The 22,218-nt window shown below is 38.7% G+C and overlaps 1 protein-coding gene across 4 annotated transcripts in view; it reads left to right on the top strand.

The window, feature by feature from the left end:
* Positions 1–9,616: 9,616 nt before the first annotated feature.
* smarcd3b (SWI/SNF related, matrix associated, actin dependent regulator of chromatin, subfamily d, member 3b) overlaps positions 9,617–22,218 on the top strand; it is a 41,833-nt gene continuing 29,231 nt past the window's right edge. For all 4 annotated transcript variants that reach the window (XM_036596336.1, XM_036596337.1, XM_036596338.1 and 1 more), the window contains exon 1: positions 9,617–9,794. In XM_036596336.1, coding sequence (XP_036452229.1) covers positions 9,717–9,794 — 78 coding nt within the window. In that variant the 5' untranslated portion in view covers positions 9,617–9,716. The remainder of the gene's footprint in view (positions 9,795–22,218) is intronic.

A 22,218-nucleotide genomic window follows, 5' to 3' on the forward strand; every position in this document is an offset into this window, starting at 1 on the left:
TGAGAAATTTTATTGTTTTTTGAAAAATATGTGCCCATTTTGAATTTGATGCCAGCAACACATTTAAAAAAAGTTGGGATGGGGGCAAGTTTACCACTGTGTTTCATCACCTCTTCTTTTAACAACACTCTGTGAGCGTTTGGGAACTGATGAAACCAACTGCTGTAGTTTTAAAAGAGAAATGTTTTCCCGTTCTTGTTTGATATAGAATTTCAGCTGCTCAACAGTTCAGGGCCTCCTTTGTCATATTTTTCATTTCATAACACGCCAAATGTTTTCAGTGGTGACAGGTCTGGATTGCAGGCAGGTCAGTTTAGCACCCAGACTCTTTTAATATGGAGCAATGCTGTTGTAATACATGCAGAATGTGGTTTTACATTGACTTGCTGAAATAATCAAGGCCTTCCCTGAAAAAGACGTTGTCTGGATGGCATCATATGTTGCCAAAACATGTATATATCATTCAGCATTAATGGTGCCTTCACAGATGTGCACGTCACCCATGCCATGTGCACTAATGCACCCCTATACCATCATGAATACTGGCTTTTGAACTGTGCACTGATAACAAGCTGAGTGGTCTTTAGCCCGGAGGACACAGCATCCATGATTTCCAAAAAGAATTTCAAATGTTGATTCGTTGGACCATTGGACACTTTTCCACCCCCCCCCTCAGTCCATTTTAAATGAGCTTGGGCCCAGAGAAGGTGGCAGCATTTCTGGATCCTGTTTATATATGCTTTCTTCCCAACTTTTTTAGAATGTGTTGTTGGCATCAAATTCAAAATGGGCATAAATTTTCCAAAAAAACTTTGAACATTTGATATGTTGTCTTTGTACTAATTTCAATGAAATACAGGGTTTAAATGATTTGTACATCGTTGCATTTTGTTTGTATTTATATTCTGCACTGCTTCCCAACTTTTTTGGAAATGGGGTTGTATATCTTTAGATCATAAATTTAGGATTAACATTTTTTTTTATGAAAAGAAATAACAAGCATTGCAAACTTAATTTATAGCATCCATAGAGATGCACCTATATTGGAATTGTGGGCTGATGCCAGCGTCCAGTATTTTTCACATACATATTTCCCGATGCCAGTACATTAACATTTATATATCTACTTTGATTTCTGCCTTTATGTATCAAATCTGCTCAACATTAATGAAGGCCTGAATGTGCTTTGAGATTGAGAGAAGTTTTCGGAATGCATTAATGGCATAGATTTGGGTGCCTACTGACTTCTAGTCTGTGTAGGCAGTGTGAGCCTTGTAGCTCCAGTGCTGAACTAAAGAAGCAAAATTTGGACATCAGTCTTGTCTTAGCTGATAAGCTATACCTGGAGTAAGTGGAGAATCGAGCAAATCTGATTTTTCATTCCTTTCATTCCTTTAAGTAAAGGTGGGCAAAATAGCAAAAATATAGCATTATGATACTTCCAGCCTTTTCATGATGCACGATATACATCATGATAATTAGTTTTTATGAAATTTTGAATCTCATGAAGCTAGAAAAACACTAGTAGCACCATATTTAAACAATATTATCAAAACAATGTTTGGTGAATTTTATTTAACATTTTACTTACGGTGTTGCACTAAATCCGTGTTTTTTAATGAAACTTAAGAACTGACGATATTCACAATACGCTCAGATAAGCAAATTGTGACACCCTAACCTTTAAAGGTGTGTTTCCCCCCAAACTAACTTACTTTAATTTTAGAATTGAATGTAACAACTGAACTGGCTCTTTAGTATGTTCCCTAGATATTCATGTCTGGCATTAGACCAAGACATGGCCTATGAAGCTAATGTAGTAACCAGTAAGGAAAATGTATACCTCACCAATTAGATGCAAATTATCTTGGTCATTTGTTGTAAGGGGAACATTTTTGGTTTTAATGTATTTATTGGTTTGCCTGCCTCTTGGTAACTTGACCTTTTGTGCTTTGCTTTGCTTTACTGTGCTGTCTTGCTACGGTATATCATGTATTTGTGTCACTGATCTGATAAAGTTTCACATTTCCTCTTGTACGCATAAAGGACAAAGCAGCATAGCCAGCCTGCTGGCCAACATAAATAACGTACTAGAAGCATTTTACACAAATTTTATACTGAAGGCATTCTTTGGCCTTGCAATTCATTTAGCATTTTATGCTAACTCCCCTCACTCTTCATTCAGGTGAGTGCACTGTTACAGAGAACAGGAAAAGCTCATTAGTTTGTCCCAGAACAGCATGTCCTGTGCGCTTAGGGTAGGACGGGGGTGAGCTTGGGGTTAACTGTGAGGAGTATGTGATGGCTCAGCTCTTTCAGCGCAGATCCTGCCAGCACCCAGAGGATAAAGATGCTTTGTCCCAAGGAGCCCTGCAAAATCTCTTTTGCTTCCCCCTGCCAGCCAACCCAGACTGTGACGACAGCGTTGGTGTCTTTTTTCATCTGACAGAAGTGTTTTAGTTTGGTGAGGCAGTCGAGCAGGAACTGTTTAGTCGAGTCACTGGATTCATCATATTTTCACTAACAATCTAATAACAATCTCAAATTCATCCACACCATTCCACTTTAACTCGTACAATTATTGTTCTTTAGCTATACATTCAATTTGCATTTTATAAATAATAAATATCAGTAAATATGATGCACAGAAATGAAAATTCTTGACCAAAAACTGAAAACTGAAAGAAAGAGTTCTTTTACATGTAACTTGCCATTTTATTTATGTAATAATACATAACATTGCTGATGTTGAGGGATAACATGAGGCTTGTTGTGAAAGAGAACTGACAAAGAACTAGAGGACTAATTTAGTTTTAAACAGCTAAATAATGTTAAATATTTAAAATGATGAAAATATAAAACTTCATGGTTTCCTAAAGGCATCTAAAGATAAAGTACAACCCCCCCAACCCACGATATAACGACGAAAACATCTCCTTTTTAATACATAAAGCATGAGGATGTGGCTTTGGAGCTCCCATGTAGCAGTCTGAACTTTCTCCAGCAAGGGGCGCTGTTAGCATGCAAGCACTTCAGTGTGTATCTTTTAGAGAAGAAACAGCCGTGAACCTCAGCAGAATCTAAAAATGCATGTGTTTGCAGTAACAACTTTCAAAATGAGAAGTGAATGAGGTTATTACCAAATGATACTGAGTGACTTAGTATTATTTATGTGATTTCCATTAATAAATTAACTACATGAGTTGCTAAATGCTAAATACCATATAGGTTGTATAGATTGATCTGCTGCTGTTCATGCTTTTTGAACGCGTCTGTGTTGACCAGCGCTGGAGAGCGAAGGCAACAAACTGTTTTTAATCACTGTATCACAGTTTCATTATCATTCAGATTAAGTGTTTTGCTTTTTTGGCCAACAAACAAAAGGGATGTAATTTTGCATCAAGTAATATTTATATTGTCGCTGTCCAAAGAAAAACAAAATAGTAACTTTCACACATAAGTCAGTGTGAAGATGTTTAAACTGGCTGTTTAAAAGCACCACGGAGGACCTTGGAAGCGTAACATGGCTTTGCATTTGTGTTTTGAAGCATTGGTATCTCTACCCTTGGGCACTGTTTGTCTGCTTTTGCTCAGATTTGTCTCAGTATCATTAGTTTTATTCGACTAAATGTCTGACATTTGGCAGGGAATGTTCTGTTTAACGACTTCTCTGTCTGTCTCTAGTGAAAGCTTTTTAATTATCACTTCACATTGCTGCTGTTTTATGGCCTTATAAAATCTTTTGGTTTGAGCTGCTTGGTCCGGTCACCTTCTGCTGGTTCAAAATCCAAATTATAGACTTTTAAAGTTTATAGTTTAGGGGAAAATCAAATTGCCCTAAATGTAGTTGATCAGCCAAGACATGTTTGGTGCCTGAAGTTTGCCTCTTTAGTTTTGTAGCGGAGCTACGAGGCTAATGTAGCTAACAAGCAATGGGAGCTTATAGCCACCAATTAGTATGGTGCAAACCCCTTTTCCTAAATAATGACCTGCTGGCCTCAAGCCACATTTAGTTGTTAAGTCATCTCATATATTTGCCTAGTTGGTTTCTAACACTGTATGACATGCTGTTATCTATACAATGGACAAATTGTGGACACAATTCAGGCCTCAAGAAGGCCACTAGTGCAGTTTTTAGCTATATGACATACTTTAGTCCATTTTCATATTTCTGTGAATAACAGTAAGGGGAGGGGTTGTGTACATTAGATTTTTTTGATTAAGTATGTCTTTAAAAAAACATTTGTGTTGTAAATGCATGATATACTATAACGTCTGTCTATATCTGCACTGCAGAATGACCATTGTTGGTCCCACCTATGATGAAGGTCCCCCTTCCTTTGACCTGCAGAAAAAGCACAATGCGTGATAATGCACCAGTGTGTGTGGCTACACTGCGTATTACTGCAGTGGAATATGCTTTTCACAGGAAAAAAAAAACAATGCTAGAGGGCTGAGCTCTCGCATAAATGTTCTTTTTTGCCCTCTGCAGGAGAGATAGAGAACTGCAGCTGAACAGCTCTCCACCCCCTCCCCCCCCCAGTCAATGAGACTCGCATTTGGTGGGGGGAGAGGAGACAGAGGGGAACCAGCAGGGGGTACTCAGACAGACGGTTCTTTTCGTCTCTCAAACAGAGATTTTCCTCCCCTTAGTAGTAAGCTGGTCCCCCACATGGATGGTGCATAAGAGGAAAACGGCTGTTACAGTTCGGGACTAGTAGGATATGTAAGATTATTGGATTTGTACAAGACAAGGCTATTCTAATCATTTGATGGTTCTATTAGATAAGACAGTGTTCAGACATGAACATGAAGACCTTTATCAGTCATCTTTGGAACATAGATCAGTATCATACACAATGTGTATGTAACATATACTGAGATTACAGTGTAATTATGTATATCAGTTCAAGATATGTGAAATGCATCTCATAAAGGCAGAAATGCTTGATTATCAAGCAGTAATGTACAGCACAGAAGCACAATGCAATATGACTAGATCAAAGCATGCATTATGTGCCAGAGCAGCAGATTATAAATTCATATCTGTTGTAAGATCCATTCTTTGTCAACAGGGGGCACTGTTGAGTCAAACTAGAGCTTTCTAGAGCTCAGTCTCAATTCCCCTTTCCAGTCAGAACAGCTGTGAGCAAGGCTCAGTTTGAGGGATATGCAAGGGGGACCACCCATTCCTCACCCTTTCCATCCCCTTTTGATAAACATTATGTAATATAACCTAAGTCTATTGTACATCTTTTAATGCCATCTGTATTTGTGATTTGTTGGTCATATTTGTGACCTCCAGCCCTACCCAACTGTTTGAACCCACGCTTTTACATTCTGACTACTGGCTGTTATCTAGCCAATGACGCTTTACCTGTGATAGAAATGTCAGTTGAAGGTACAGTTAAAGGAGAGAACTGAGCATCCTTCTTCGAGCATTTATGTAAAATTGAAGGAGATGTTAGGGAGAGCTGGGTAAAAGCTGAGTTAAAACAGTGACAGTACAATACTGGATCTTTTTTCTTTTTTAACCTATTAAATGGCCAGGGCCCACCAGTGGGCCCAAAGTTTTATTACAACCTTCTATAACCTAAGCATAGCTCAGCTAGTTAACATTGAAGTCCCTGTAGTTACAGAGTAATAAGCCTTAGTATATAATAAGTCTGGGATTTTATTGACTGATCTATCGATCGATTGATTGGTTGGTTGGTTGATCAGTGATTAAACTCTGCAAACTGCCAAATAAATTTTTTCTTCTTAAGAATCCAAGGCATCTGTTTTTGGAGGTTCTTCAGAAATTAATTCAGAATGAGTTGCACCGTCTAACAGTTCCCTGTATAACAGTTAGACTGCATTTGGTGGGAAGTTTTTCACAAATTCGGTTCATTCAGGAGAAGAACACAAATAATTGACCTAAGAGATCTGTGTGGGAATCTGTGGAAAAATTCTGTTTCATTTACTTTGGATGTTGAGATGTCTCCAGCTGGTCTTATCTTGTTTAAAAAAGGCACAGTCATTTAAGTTAGTGCTGTGAATCATTGCTTTAGATGGCGAGGCATCATTATTAAGTGTACGATTAGGCCTGAGAATTATAAATAAAGTAATGCTGTGAAGGCAGTTGTAATGTAATTGGTCAGACATGTTCCTTGGTTGGTTAAGTGTCTGCATGAACACTCCTTAACAGCACAACAAATGTGGTTGGTAGTTATTGTTGTAGGTGAAAAGTACAGAATACATAAGTGAGTAAAATGGTCATAGTACATGGTCATATGTATGCCTGAAAGATCGGTTGTTTTTATACAGAAATTTTCAAGAGCTGCATTTTTAATTCTGCGCCATATTGTCAACCGTTTTGTCTTTGTCAGTTTTTTAAGTGAGGACATTTAAGAACTCTGAGCTTGTCAGCTGCCTGTAGATGCAGTTTAGGAGCAACTAAACACCCATGTGCTGTGTTCATGACAACATAACCACAACTAACTGTCAGTCTGGCATTCTTCATTCAGAATTCAAGCCTCAAACCAGAAAAAAGTGGTTATGCTGGTCTTCCTGGCAATTTGTAGAAGAGAATGGTCAGAAAAAACACAATGAGATATTTTCCCCAATTCGTTCAGTTAGTCTCTCTGGGGCAAGTCTCGTCAAAGTAAGATGCTAAAGGGCTGGAAATCAGAGACTGTGCCAGCAGCCAATTAGCATTTAGCATTTAGAAACATTGTCATTCGAACAGCCTTATGAATAATTCAGCATCTCCCTGTGAAGGTATGGGGATGAAATAAGGCTGTGAAGTGGCGTCACACTCCAGCTAATGACTCACTGTGCTATGGAAATGTGGTGGCAGTTGATCTGGACTGGCTGTTTTTTCAGTTTCCATACTTCAGTGCTTAGAGTGCACTTGACTGACTATTAGTCAGCGGGACAAAGAGCACTCAGAGTATGCAAGTACAGAAGTGGATGAACGGCCTTTGTCTATTTTACCTGATGCAAGCTTTTGCCACCGTGCTGTTAAGTAGTAGCTGTTGCACCAGCCGTATACATGAACCCACTGCAACCTCAGGTCACCCACCACTCTCCAAAAGTCTCACCTATAGTTCTCAACACTAAAGCAATACAACATGAAATAAAACGACAGTTTTTGGTTAATGCTTGTACAGCACTGCTTGAATCATTTTTCATTTTATACAGTAAAGAAGCCGAAGCTCCATCTGTCTGAGGTGGTATTTTGTTAAAATCAAAAGCATATTTTATATTGAGTGTGAAAGCAGGTAGTTCTCAGTAGGCCAGTAGCCTGTATGTTGTGGACTGGCCTAATTAATTAAAGCTGCAGTAAATGGACATTTCTGTTCAAACCCACTGAAATATTAAAGCAGACTTCCATGCATAATCCATAATTTAATACATGACTCTTTACCTCAGAGGTAATTCAGCAATGCTGAGAGGACCAGCGAAGCAGTAATATGCAACTTCAAAGCAAAATGTTAAAAAAATGAATGTATGTATGTATTCTGTCTTTAGGCTTCAGTTTATATATATATGTGTGTATATATTATATCAGTATAACATCACAACCTTATCTTTTATTGTTGACATGTTTGCTTCTTTATTTTTGCACATGTACACTCATCAACATGGGCAAGATTATGAAGATTTTTCTAAATTAAAATAAGACAAAAACGTGTCAATGGCTATAAACAATAGCATCTGAAAATGCCCATAGCCACAGTGAGAGTATTAATTAACAAGATTAAAACAACCAGAGCTGTAGCAAACCTGTGGACGCAAGTGTAAAAATTCCTCCAAGGATCACGAATCGAGATTTGCAGAAGGTGGTAGCATTTTGTGCTCACCAGTTCTCCAAAACTACAATCAGACATCACTTTCATGCCAACAATCTTTTTGTAAGGTGTGTCAGAAGAAGGGCTTGACCACAAATGGACAGAGTTTGTTAGATGCTCTTGGAACTTTCACTGGAATGTAAAAATTGGCAAGAGAAAAAAAAAAGTACAGACGAAATTCCTACTACTGCTTCTTTTTTCTGCTATATGATGTGTTTTTGTTGATTTTAATAGATAACAAAAATGCGGTACAGTGTCTAAACCCACATAAGCAAGTCTTTTTGACATTACTTAATCATTCTACGTGGTTTATTTAAGGCAAGCATATGAATATTTCCACCTGCAGTTTACATAATGGTAATTGGTGTACATCACTTGTTAGCCAACCAAACATGTTTTGGGGTAAGGAGGGGAGGAAATTGTGTAAATTTGATGTTTTGCCAAACTTTGTCTTAGAGATGGACAATATAATCAAAGTCGTATCAGTATCGGCAGTTTGTTTAAACAATATTGGCATCAGACAGATATTTAGATTTGACCGATATTTCAAAGAAATATTTTTTGTACTCTGGAAGATCACCGTAAAACTAATCCATGTAGATCTTTTCTACAATTTATAAAAGTTTTTGTATCAGAATCGGCCTGTAATTCCTATAACAGTGCATCCCTGCTTTCCCTTTAATCTTAAGTTTCCTTTAAAGGGGAATTCCACAGATTTTTCCAAATTTCTGTATTATTAAATTTTTGAGACTAAAGTCATTGAGAGTATTTTGATGTGAAATGGACCATTCCAGAGAAACATAACGACTCTGATTTCTTTACAGTGATGAAGAACCATTGAATCTACATGTTTCTTTTAAATTTAAATTTCAATAAAATTGAAATAAAATAAAATAAATTGAAATAAAATAAAAATATTTTTTTAAAGTTATTTTTAAAATTTTACATTTTGGGCCACAATCTTTTCTCAGAGGTTTTGATGTATGTATGAGGCACATGCAATTGTATTAATTACTATTTCATACAATAGCTTTCTGTGAGACATTAAACTCTTCAGACGTCTGGTTCCTATCAACTCTCCCATTTTTCAAGAACGTAGCATGTCACATTACTCTGAATGTTAACATAATTAATTTTGCAGAAATTTTTCAAATTTGGTGGAAGTCCCCTTTAAGTCTTTAATATACAAGGTTGTAAGTCGATAACGTTTAGCCTTATTATTATATTATATTGAACTAACACTGCTTCAGATCCGGGCTTTCAAATGACTGACATGTCAGTTTTGCTGGCTGTGACTGCAGTGAAGGAGAGAGAGAGAGAGAGAGAGAGAGAGAGAGAGAGAGAGAGAGAGAGAGAGGGTAAGTGGCTTCACAGCAGTAACCAGTCAGGGAGCATTCCCTTATCTACTGATGGAATGCAACAGCTGCTGGAGCCTATGGGAGTGTGTGTGTGAGCACGTGAGAGAGAGCGCGAGAGAGCGTGTGTGTGGGCCGGCAGGAACCCCCCTGAAAGCCCCCCAACTCTCAACCCCCCACATTCCCTCTCAGCCGGGAAGACGGCTCAACCAAACGTGAGCGAGAGAGAGAGAAAGAGAGAGAGAGAAACCAGAGCAGCGCGTTCCAAGTGGAGCGAAACAGAGAGGGAGAGAGAGGGGGAGAGGAGGAGAGGAGGAGAAGAAGGAGAGAGTTAGAGGTGGAGGAGGGCAGAAAGCGAGGAAGTGGAGTGAGTGAGTAAGAGAGGGAGCAGGAGGAGGAGGGGAGGTGGGGGGGGTTGAGGAGAAGGAGGAGGAGGAGGTGAACGGAGGGTGAAGAGGAAGAGAGGAGAAGGGAAGGAGAGAGGGAAAGACAAAAGAAAGAGGAGAGGAGAGTGGAAGTAAAGGGGGAAATGGCTTCGGAGGACACAGCCGGAGGGGCGCGGAAAGCCACCAAGAGCAAACTGTTCGAGTTTCTCGTCCATGGAGTGGTGAGTACCCTCCATGTGTGTGTGTGTGTGTGTAAATGCAGTCTGTGTGTGTGCGCGTGTGTGTGTGTGTGATCGCTGGGAAAGCCGTCCATGTGAAGGTTATTTCCAGTCCTAGCATGCTGCTCTTTCTTTTTAAAGCAGAGAGAGGGAGGGAGGGAGGGAAGTAAGTCGAGGGAAACGAGGCATGCGTTTGTGTACAGAAAATGAGAGAAAGATCAAAAGGGGGAAAAAAGCAAAGAAAGGCTGAGGCTAGCCGTCCAGTCATTGGAGGACGGATGCCATGGACAGCGTGCTCCAGAACGGCGAGTGTTTTCATTCAGAACAATGCGCTCCTTCAGCCCAAACACAGCACACTGACATTATTCTAACTCTTCTGACCACATGAACGGCTGCTCCAATAACATTCGAGCATGCAGCATATTGAATGGTAGGTTCTCTGTCAAGGGCTGGCTCAATGAACTACACCCAAAAAAGGGATCTAAGGAGAACTACTTCTGGTTCCCGAAAGAGCCTTTGAGTGGGTTTAAAGAACCATTTTTGTAAATGAGGTGTGTAGACGTAAAGAACCTTTTTGAAGTTTAAAGGATCACAATGTAAAGCTTCTATTCCAAGTAAAGGTTTTGTCAGAAACTGTTCATGAGTGTATTTTAACACATAGATTTCATAGAATAAAGTTAATAGTAAATAAGCTTTATATTCAGATATTGCCAAAATTCTGCTTAGAAAAAAAGGTTAGGTCAGAAAGGTTGAAGTCTTTCAGAGTGGTTTGATGTGAAGTGCACCCCTGTAGAGAAGCTTGACGAGTCAGAGTTTTTCAGTGGTGGTGATAGTAACCAGACGTCCAAAACATTAAATACCTCATAGAAAGCTACCTCACATACAAATATGTTACCTGATAATAGAGACACTGTTTAAAATAGCTTTGAAATAAACTGATCTATAAAAACTTTTTAAACATGATTTTTTTTTACATTCATAGTGGAAAGGTACGTGGAAGGTGTTGTGAGGCAAAATAATAAATAATAAAAAATAATAAGTACATTTTTTTTTCTAATTTACCATTATTTTGCCATCAGTATTACATACAAAAACTCAGAAGACACTTGCATGTTCACTGTCAGAGGGGTGTGGAAAGCCACCGAGAGCAAACTGTTTGAGCTGAGTGGCTTGATGTGAAGTGCACCATTGTAGAGAAGCTTAATGAATCAGATTTTTTCACCAAAGCAGACCTTTTGAATAGTTAGTAAAATGCCTATATTTGCATTGCAGACATTGAAACCCCTAGTTCCAGTCACCACCACTGTAAAGAAGTCTGAGTCTGTAATTTTCTCTACAATGAACTATTTCACATCAAACCACTCTGAATGACTTTGTTTACATCACAGCGATTATGTTGAACTTTTGAAACACGGGTGGAATTCCCTTTCAACTCCACACTTGCCGTCTGAACCTTTTGTTCATATACAGCGCAAGTGTAATCTTTTATTTATGATAGCTAATGCTTCGTCTAGACAGGACCTTAGACAGTATCAGTGTGTTGTCAAAGCAGATTTGGAGAGAAGCAGACACACTTAACATACGTGACATATGAGGCTGAACTTTACATTTGCGACCATAAAACATTTGATGAGTTTTGAATTTGTAGTATCAATGGAAACTGAAATCCATGGACATTTTCAAGCTACTGCTTTACTTTGCCTTAGCAGCAGATGATTTCAATGTCGTGAAACTCAATCAACAAAGCAGCTCAGCTTTGGACCACATCAGCCTTTTCTTCTTTACAAGAAAGATCTAGGCTGCAGTACAGTCTGATTTGTCCTTTTTTGGTTGGATCTGAGATTCTGGCGTACGCTTTTAGTGATTACTTTTAGGAGAGTGAGCCCTGCTTGTTATGTACTGCCAGCAGCAGTATTGTAAATTCACTGTAGAAAGGTCTTTAACTTGCTAAATTGCTCTAGAATGTCCCAGTGATATTTAACAGTTACAGTAATCAGCCCTGACCTACTGCACGCTAATATACTAATGTATGCGTGTTCGAGAATACAGAATGAAGCCGCAGACTGAGTGGGCAGCAGGCAGTGAGCAGAAAGGCAAACTAAAACTGAGTTGACGAATGAATGAAGCAATCACGTCTCTACAGACTAATTAACCTTGACGAGTCTTTTCTTCCTGGCCGAATGTTTCCAGCTCCTTATTTTCGCTTCCTCTTGCCTCTTCACCTCTCCATCTTTCCATCTTCGGTGTTCATTACCTTTATCTCAGCTCTCTACTTGTCATCTTCCCTATATGTTGTACCTCACCAGCTCTTTCTCTCTCTGCTGCTGCTTTAGTCTCTTTTTAAGCAGTACAGGGGCATGGCAGTGTTCAAAAAGTAATCCACCATACTCAAACAGGAGGCTCTTACTGTTGCTATCTCGACTTTGGGTGAAAATGTTTGGCTCTGGAGGAAGAATGTGGAGGTTCGGCCTTGTTTCCAAGGCAAGGAACAGTGTGTGCATATCAAGGTTTGCAGTGAAGAGGTGATTTGAACAGAATCCAGCATGAGTCCTCAGCTTAGCTGCCTGTTATATACCAGTGGAAGGAAGTCTGTTGCCTACAAATTATTTGATTTTTACAGAAATGCTGATAATCTTAAGTGTTCCTTTGCAGACTTCAAAGATAAGGTCAATGAATACAGGTTTTGGTTTAGAAAAACTAGCTGATGACAGTCTAGTAGGAACTAGTAGATGATCAGCCCTTTCAGGCTTATGTGTGCATTCTTTGCATATCCTTTGCATTTATATTCTTTCTTTTTTATATAGTAAAAGTGTTCCTCCAGTCACTGCTGAATTGTTTTGGTTGTAGTTGCTTGTGTAGGTGGAAAACACAGTGCATTGGTTAATGACAGACTGGCCTTTACTGTGTAACTGTGTAGATAAATAAAGATGGCCTAAGGGTCACTCAGGGGGTGGAGTTAGTTGGACCATGCTTTCCCATTCATTTAGATCTGAAGCCCTACACTACTGAATAGGCATATAGGCCAGTGGATTAGAATTGGCCATATGGTAGTATAGTAGCCATGCAGTGGTCATATAGTGGTCATGTAGTAGTTGGCTGTATTGTGGCCATTTTGTTGCCAAATAGTTGGCCATATATATCATGGTAAAGTGGCCATGTAGTAGCCATTTAGTGTGTATATAATTGGCCATATAGTGGCTGTATGGCAGCCATATAATTGACCATGTAGTGATCTTAATTGGCCATATAATGGCTGTATAGTAGCGATATAATTGGCCATATATAGTGTCCATACGTGGCACCATGGCACATAAAGTGGAGGGAAAATAACATGTCATTTTAGTCAGACTGTTTTGTAAAATTAGGGGTAATTTGTAGTTAATTTGAGCTCTAGGGTACAGTTTAACTGGTTCTTGTGGAATTCCTTAAATGACCATTTCATTCACTCTTTCATTTAGGGTAATGTAGAATCCTTTCAGCTGAATAACTTTGGAAAAACTGACTTGAGAATGCATGAGTAAACCAGCAGGCTACTAAAGATATCTTTTTCTTTTCATTTCAAAATGTGACATTGCAACATGCTCTCAGAACAAGCCAACTTTGACCCAATTGAAATTCATGCTTGACTTTTGTTCAGCTTGTGTCGTTTGTGCAGGAAAAAAAAAACCTGTAACTCAACATGAGTGAATGACATTTTTCCCTTCAGTGGTAATCAAGGTACATCTAAGGAGCTGTCAAATCAGCTGTCAGTGTAATTACAAAGACAGGAGCTTCAGCAGGAGACGCGAGCGTGCCGGCGGGAGAACGCTGTTTATCGACAGGGTTCAGCTACAAAAGCCTGTCAGTCAGGGTTGATTGGCAGCTCAGATACTGTCCCAGTCTTTCTCCAGTGCAAAAACATGCTGTGGCTCAACCTGACAAATTAGAGAGAAAATATGTGGAATGAACCATTTTCCGTTTTGCCTTCTTGCTCAACTCCTCCTCAAATGATCTTTAAACATAGAGGTCACAGTGAGAGGAAACCTGCATTTGTTTGTCATTATTTCAAAGTTTGGATTCCAGGGTTAACTAGGATAAATATTCATTTCTAAAGGCAAGTGTAGGCTACATTTAAAGCTAAACTCTTAGTACCAAAAAAGGCTCACTAACAATAGCGGAACCCTATTTGGTGCTATATAGAACAATAGGTTCATGAACCATTCAACCAGTTAAATAACCATTTATGCATTCAGATAGTTCTTTGATTTCTCATTGTTCTATATATAACTGTTGCCTTTACTGATGCCTTGAAGAATCACTTTTTAAAGGGTGTACTTGCAGATAAGAGGAGTTCTGTCCAGTTTTCGATTGGAACAGCCTCATTTTCATTATGGGTTAAAATATAGCCCCCCTACTCTTTTAGGTCCACTTGCCTAAAAGCAAGTTTTACAAAGAATAACGATAAAAATTGATACACGCTCCATATACCCATACACACACGCGCACAGTGGAGTGCTGAAGGTCATGGTGTTCTTACCCACCGCAGCGCTGTGTGTGTCTGTTCATTCAGTGACACACTCTCCATGGGCGGGCCTGAGGGCTGAGAAACGCTTTGGTGCGTGGAAGTTGACGGAGACAGAGGGTCAGAGAGAAATAGAGTGTGTGTGTGTGAAACTTTGGAACAGGGATCAGTGTCTTTTTGCAGAAATCATAATGTAATTATGCAGAAATGCTCTTTTGGGCACTTAATACACATATGCAATATACATGTTTGTCCTGTAAATAACTGTCCACTAAATGGCCAGTGGATTTTGCCAGTCTTCTCCTTTTTCGATGTAAACTCGGCAGTCCTAATGCTAATCACACAAATAGTATCCCCACCCATCAGGCTGTGGCTCCTCCCGCCCTCATATCTTTAACAAAACTGTGTTCCCCAGTGGTGTCTCTGTGTTCATGCTGGAGAAATTTACAGAGCAAAAGCTAACAAGCAAGCGAAAGTTAACCTAACAAGCATTGCTATCAAGCTAGCTCTGTCTGCCTGTTGTCTGTCCATCCATTTGTTCTACCGGGCCCACCAGCTTTTCCTGGATGCACATGCAGCAGTAAAGTGAATAAGAACGTTACCTTTTTTAAGATGTCAGCATATAAAAGCTTGTTTTTAGTGAGTTATACAGAGCAGGGATAGTCTACACCATCACCTGCTTATGAAAAGCCTTTCACTCATTTCTCCCTCCTTTCAGGCAGTTGTGCTTAATTCTGCTTCAGTGATGTAGCAGGCTGGGAGCAGTGAACTGAAAGATGTCAATCATGGCACACTCATCAGAATATTAGGACCACACTCACACATTTCTCAGATAGCTCTGATAAGTGATTTTTAAGCCAAGTTTATTACACGTTTATCTTTTCTTTCATTTAAACTTTCCTGGATGTTTAATACAGCATTCAAATTTGCACTGTAAAAAATGGCTCATCAGTTGAACCTAAACTAGCTAACTAGTTTTATTCAACCTAAATAAATACTTTGAATGAACGATTCTTTCACTCAAAGAGTTGAATAAAACGAGTTCAGTTGCTTGTTACCACATAAAGTAATTTTTCAGGCTGAACTGATGAATCATTTTTACAGTGTAGTGTCATACAGATATTGTTTCTATTTTACACTGTATTCCCTAAGACTGTAAGCTTGATAAGTTGAAATAGATACTGTGCACTAGCAAAACAGCAGTGTGAACAATACCGTAAAAACTAGAGATGGCACGATACCACATTTCTTTTTCTGGTACTGATATTAAAACCTTCAGTATCAGCCAACATCGGTACCCATTAAAACTACCTAGCTTTAAAATACGCTGCTTTTAATCAAAGCAGTTCATTGAAGATGGTTGTCCAAAAGTAGGATATCATGCTCAAACACTCTGCTACACCATAGGAAGAAATGCACAGCTAACATCATCAAAACAGTGGGAATCTGTGCTATTTCAGGGTAGATCTGTCACAGGATTGGATCAAATTCATTCTTTTTCTTCTCGGATATAAGATCCAAAATTTTCTGCCAGTGTTAGCCCTCATTATGCCATTACTAATAAAAAGAAAACATTGAGTTTAAAGCAGTGATTTTATGCGTTATATTCTCTTGAGCTCCTGCCATTGTACACAGTTAAAACTGCAATTTCCCAACAATACAGCGAAACCTTAGACAGCTACACCAGTCTTAGCTACACCTCTTTTTACTTAAACATACTTTCTTTTTGCCTATAATCAGCACAATTTGCTCAGAAAGTGTATTTATGGTGTAATTTATCCTGATATCGATGTCATGTCACCCCCAAATAATCTCTTCAACACGTTGTCCCATAACCCATTTGGTGGTGTGTGATGCGGCGGTGGGTGGTGGGGTTTTGTGAGCCTGTGCAGCGAGAATAAGAGACACTGAAGTTCTAATAATGAGAGAAATTTCAGAAAAGGCCACAGCGGTGGTTTGCTCTGTGTAATTAGCTATTGGATTATTCCTAGCTGCCTCGGTCCCACCATTCACAGCTTTGTGGAAAGGATAACAAAAGCAGTACAACAGCAACCGGCAGAGAGAGCAGACAGCTGTTCCAAAGCAGTGAGTGACAGCAACACCTGGCAGCTGACCAGACAGAGAACAGAGATGCTGCAAAAACAAAGGGCTACACAAAGGACAGCTACTTCAGAAATGGAGTTTCATCATCTGATGCAAACCTGAACCAACGATCACATTTACACACATGAGGGGACAGCTGTGGTGTAGTGAAAGCTGTCCTGGAGTCTTTTTCTAAGAGTTCATGAATAAGTAACCAGTCTATTAGAAGGGGGCTGTTTCAGGAGGAATGGTCAGAGCATTCTGAAGGTGACCCAAAGGTTATTAGCTTGACTCCTATATATGCGGTCTGGAAGATAAAACAGTAGTGATAATTATCTAATTTTTTTTTTTTTTAATCAGTCATGCACGATTGGGATATGTTTACCTCAGTCTAGTATTAGCATCACAGTTAGTCAACTAGGTGCCAAAATATGACTTATTCTTTAGATGGGGAGGAAGAAGTCTAGCTGTTTGCTCGTAACAGCACAACAGTCAATGTGAATCAGAATTAATAAAGTAAAATCCTTTCGTACAGTGACGTATGTTGGACTAAAAATCGAAAAAAAAAGTCCACACTATCAGGACAGTCAAGCATTTTCCCATTGATGATAGGTGGGTGTGGTGGGAGACAGAGCTGAAACATGACATAACTGGTTAATATAATTTTTCCTCACATGGTGACGTAATCAAAAATCAGAAGGTGATTTAGAAGTGGGCAAGCCTCACTAAGCTTTGGTGGAATGTCATGAGAAAAGAATTTTAAATTATATAATGAATCATGTTTAATATGACTAGATAGCTGACCATGTATAGGGTTATTTTAGTTTTCAATTTTTTATTAGTAGGGTGTTTATTTTATTTTAGTTTTAGTTTCAGTTAGTCTCAAAGGTACATTCGTAGTTTTAGGTAATTTTTGTTTTCTGAAAAGTACAATTTTTTAGTTTTTATTTTGTTTCAGTTTAAGTTTTAGTTTTTAGTATTATGATAGTGAGTGTTTGATAAGAGCAGAATAACATTAACACAACAGTAGACTGAGCTCAGCTCAGCTCCAGCTCTACTTAAAAACAGCCAAACGCTGAAGGGATCCACTTCTAAACTTTCATCCATTATAGTTTTTGTGTTTTTAAAAACTGTCATTTTTATTTCTATTACAGTTAACGGGCACATTTTTTTACTGCTGGTTTTCAATTTTGTAATAGTTTTAATTGACTATAAACACATGAGAAATTACCTAACTAGGTGAAAAGGGTGAATTTTAATTTTAGGTTGTTAAAAAAAAGGCTGTGAATTTGTTGGAAATGCCTAGGAACGAAAGGAGACAGTGGGGAAAAAATGTCCACACATCACTGTGAAATAATCAGTGGAATATCAGGTTTCTTAAATCAGACGAAAGACAGAGCAACTAGAATGATTCTTCAGAGTTAGTAATATTATTCAGACTTCAGCGTTAGTAAATGCTTATAATAATTATCGATAGTTATCAGCATGTTTTGGCAAAGATATCACATACAGTCTAAGGAATAGCTTGACTAAATATACCAATATGGCTAATAATGAGTGGTAGCTTGTAGCCAGCAATCAGCATGATGTCATTTACGTAATGCTAAGCGGTGGCTGTTTGTTTTCACAGATTGTTCGTCATAGCTTTTAGACTGAACTATATCCTTTGTTTATGTATTTATGTGTTTTGGTGTCCCCACTGGACAACATTGCACATCACTGGCTCTAATTTTGCAACCCATCTCTGCTTGATTTGCTCTTATTTCACAATAGTGTAGAGTCCAGCTTACAAGCCTGCAGGAAAACACCACCACCCCCCATGCCAAAAACACACACATACTACTGTACACACACCAAAGGCAGTCACATTCGGTTGTGATGGGGTTGGAGCGTTAGTCAGTGGTTCATCAAAGGAGCAGCTTGCGGGAAAAGTGCCACCACCGTTGCCTCTTGTCTCTGCAGTGTTTCCCCCCAGGTGCTAACCTTAGCCGTTATCACACCAAACACAGACCCCGGATCAGATCAGGAGATAACGGCCACACTCGCGCTTTCACAGCACATTCCTTTGCTCGCAGGGTTCAATGGGAACACTTCCTGCATGGCCAAAGAGGACACGTCTTTCTCACATTAAGGCCACTGGGTGAAAGTAATAGTCCTTAACACCACAGCTCTGCAGCAGTGGCTGAATGACAAAAAGTTTGAGCTTGTTGGAGGAACTTTTGGAAGCGTGTTGCTCTCTACCTTTATCTAAACAGGAAACACTGTCAGTCGAAAATCTCTGATTAAAATTAAGCATGTGAGCAAAGAGGTTTTATTCAATATCACAGTATCGGACTTTATTGAAGTTTGTATTAATGAACTTAATGAGCCTATACTACCTGAAAATACTCTTAGCAAAAAGGGTGCAGTATAGTGTCAGAGGTTTTTTAGCTTGTTTTAAAAAAGTTCTTTCAAGTCAAAGAAAAGGAAAACACTGTAGGTCAATCAGTCAGAGGTCGCAGGTCGGAGATTTTTTCGGGCCACATCATTTCTCCTTACAAAAAGGAGGTTACATGCAAAGGATTTATATATATATATATATATATATATATATATATATATATATATATATATATATATGTGTGTGTAAATATCCTTTGCATGTAACCTCCGTTTTAAATGCTGCTAAAAAGAATGTCCTCCAAACCTGATATAGCTTGTTTTGATTGGTCTGTTTTATCCTGTTTCCTCTCTTAAAATAACACCAAAAGGAACCTTACACATTAATGTATATGTTAACAAGACAAAGGCCTCTATTTTTAGTAAGGAAACATATTATTTGTTTTCATTTTATGCATTTTCAACTGTTCTTTCAAAACAGTCTGTAGCACCCTGCAAACATACATTGAAGTTTATGGTGATTACATCATGGCTATCTATCAAATATAATTCTAAAAATATCACTAAAACTGAAAAGCAATATCACGATATACTAGTAGCACCACTAAGAAGATATTTCAAATACAAGCCTGTTGCGTTTGTGCAGACATTATTGAATCACCTTTTCATCAATGGACCAACGTTACAGCTGATTGTTGTCACTCCAAAATTTTTCCTGCGTGATTCAAGAAAAGCTTTGTCGGCCTACCTGATAGCTGTCTGAGTAGTTCGGTACAGCAAATACAAGTGGCCTTGGCTGTGTATTGTTAACTGAAGCACTCTTGGTTTCTTTAATGGCAGGGTTAAATCCATTGTTATTTTGTTTATTTTATGAGCAGCAACTAGCTCTCACAATACAATCAAAGAGAAGTGGACATATCTCAAAATCAGCAGCCCAGCTTAGAGGAGATTTCTGTTGTTTTATGCTAGCAAACCACATGACTGCACTACAGTGGATGAGGACTGATGCTGCAGGGAATTGTTGTCACTCCAAGCGTTTTCCAATTGTTTGTTTATGTCGTCACAGTGAAACTCATAACCAAGACTAGCTTTATCTTGACCATCACTGTATTGAACAGTTCAAGACTAAATCCTGTCAGCCGTCTTTGCCAGTCATTTTTCCCTTTACCATGAACATAGTAGATCAAAACATGTTTGGTGTCCAACGTTTGTTTATTTAGTTTTGCAGTGGAGCTACGAAGCTAATGTGGCTATAACAAGTAATGGAATCATGCTTAAATGATCCACGCTTACCTCAAACCTTACTGAGTTGTTGTGTAGTCCGGAACATAAATTAGGTGATTTAAAAAATAATGCAAAATAGTTGCCTCAAAAAATTAAGTAAAGTTACTTAATAGGTTCAAGTAAATAACTTTATATTTGAGTTATGGGTACTGTTTATTTTTCAGTGATCAACACTTGTGCAGCAAGCAAAGTTAACTAATTTTAAATCGTTTCAGCTGAACTAGCAGAACTCTCAGTTCTGTTTACTCTCAATGTAGTTAGGTTAACTTAAATAACTAGATAGGTTAACATCTCATTTAATTGCCCTTTGCTGCAAATATTCATGTGTGCACAGTGCACTGGAATCAACTATGAAGCAACTCTAAAACAGATTGTTTCATACAGTAATGAACGAACAGCTGCCTGTCCAGTAGCTACTTATCATCTTATGCATTTGTTTACAGTGATGAAGAAAGGAATTAAACACGAGTCACTTATTTCTGAAAACTCGGTTTCATGCATCTTTGCAATTCTTTTCAGAAGCTCCTCTGGGCTGGCATCAACCGTCTGAAAGCGTTCGTGGCTGTAGGCTGAAATAATAAATACCATCATGGTGAGAATAACAAAAACATGTAAAATGCATCCAAACGTAACATGAGAATATGCTATGACACAAAAATAACATTGTGCAAAATGTTTTAACTAATTTTAATTCTTTTTAATTAATTAACAGAAAGCAACAAACTGCTAAGAATGTGGGGAAGCTTTTTGGGCAAAAGCCTCTTCAGTCTGTAGTCCTTATCCAATTAATTGATCTTAACTAGATTTACCTCAGTAACTAAAGATTATACAAGAAATAGTAAGTGTTACTAGATTTGCATTAGTAAGTTTAACAGATGAGTAAAGTAAACCAAATAAATTATGTGAGTGCAAGTGTTACATTTTACAGTGTAAGCTTTCCGGTGGAGGTTTGCACAAGGCTGTGTTTTCAGTCCTACTCCTGCAAGATTTCATCCCGCTTCTGCAGAAAATCGGAATCATTCGTCCTGCTCCCGCCCATAACGGAAACGTTTTGTCCCGCGAACTGATGTCCAGTATCTGACACAGTATTTTCACAAATACGTTATCCTCTGCTGAAATAACACAGTACTCATGGTCATCAGACTCACTGTGAAGTATCTTCACCAAACACCATTTATTCCCAGTAAATTGAAAGCAAGAATTAAACAGAATGGTTGTTTTTGGTGTTTTGCTGGGCAGCTGTGGCCGTCAGACTGAAGGCTCCACGTCTCTGTAAGCTACAAGAATTTGTATGTTGTTCACACGACCAGTTGCTTCGCAACCTTTTAGGATGACCCAATTAATTTTACTTGTCTTACTGTCATCATTTTATATTGCTTATATACATAATTTAGTGATCGTTCGACTTTATTTAGGCTATTAATTAAATTGCAAGATTTCTCTTTATGCATGCCTCATCCCGCTCCCGCCTGCAGTGGGCTGGTTACCCACCCGCTCCTGCAAACAGCAATGAAAATTAGTTCCATGCAACAAGATATTGTTGTGTGCCCCGTGGATCCCACCACAACCCACGGGAGAGCAGACCTCTACTTTCCAGTGTACATAACCGTCTATTATTTAAACTAAGGCAGCAAACACATCTCAGTTGAATGGCTTGTAGGTTTGATTATATCTTTTTAAGTAATGCTAGTCTTGTATTGTGAACTGAAGAACTGTTGCTTTCTAATGGTAGACCTTAATCCAAAAAGCTGTCATTTTATTTCTTGCAAGAGTTTAATTTAAGCCAATAGCTCTGAAGAAACAACCTAAACGTCCTGTGCCTTTCTCTCCTTACAGAAAGCACACAGTGATGCCTTCATCCTACATAATCAATGACATAGCTCAAATGTCCCACACTCACAAACGTCTGGAATTAGATTAGACTAAATTCAACTGTGCAAGCATAAAGAGATCCTCTCAAACTTCAACTGCTCCACACATGCTGGCTGTTGCTAGAGGAGTGAGCAGCACAAGTGGAAGGGTGTTGAGACATTTATTGTGCTAAGTCATTTGTGCTTTATTGAGTAAGCATGGCTGGTGAATACAGCTCCTTTTGTTTGCCAGACAGACAGCTGTCTCTTGTCCGTGTCCAGTTTCACTGCTAGTATGTGGATTATTGAGGTTGGATGGTGTCTGTCGTCA

The sequence above is a fragment of the Colossoma macropomum genome, unplaced genomic scaffold, assembly GCF_904425465.1.
Source record: "Colossoma macropomum unplaced genomic scaffold, Colossoma_macropomum, whole genome shotgun sequence".
In the NCBI taxonomy this organism is placed as follows: domain Eukaryota; kingdom Metazoa; phylum Chordata; class Actinopteri; order Characiformes; family Serrasalmidae; genus Colossoma; species Colossoma macropomum.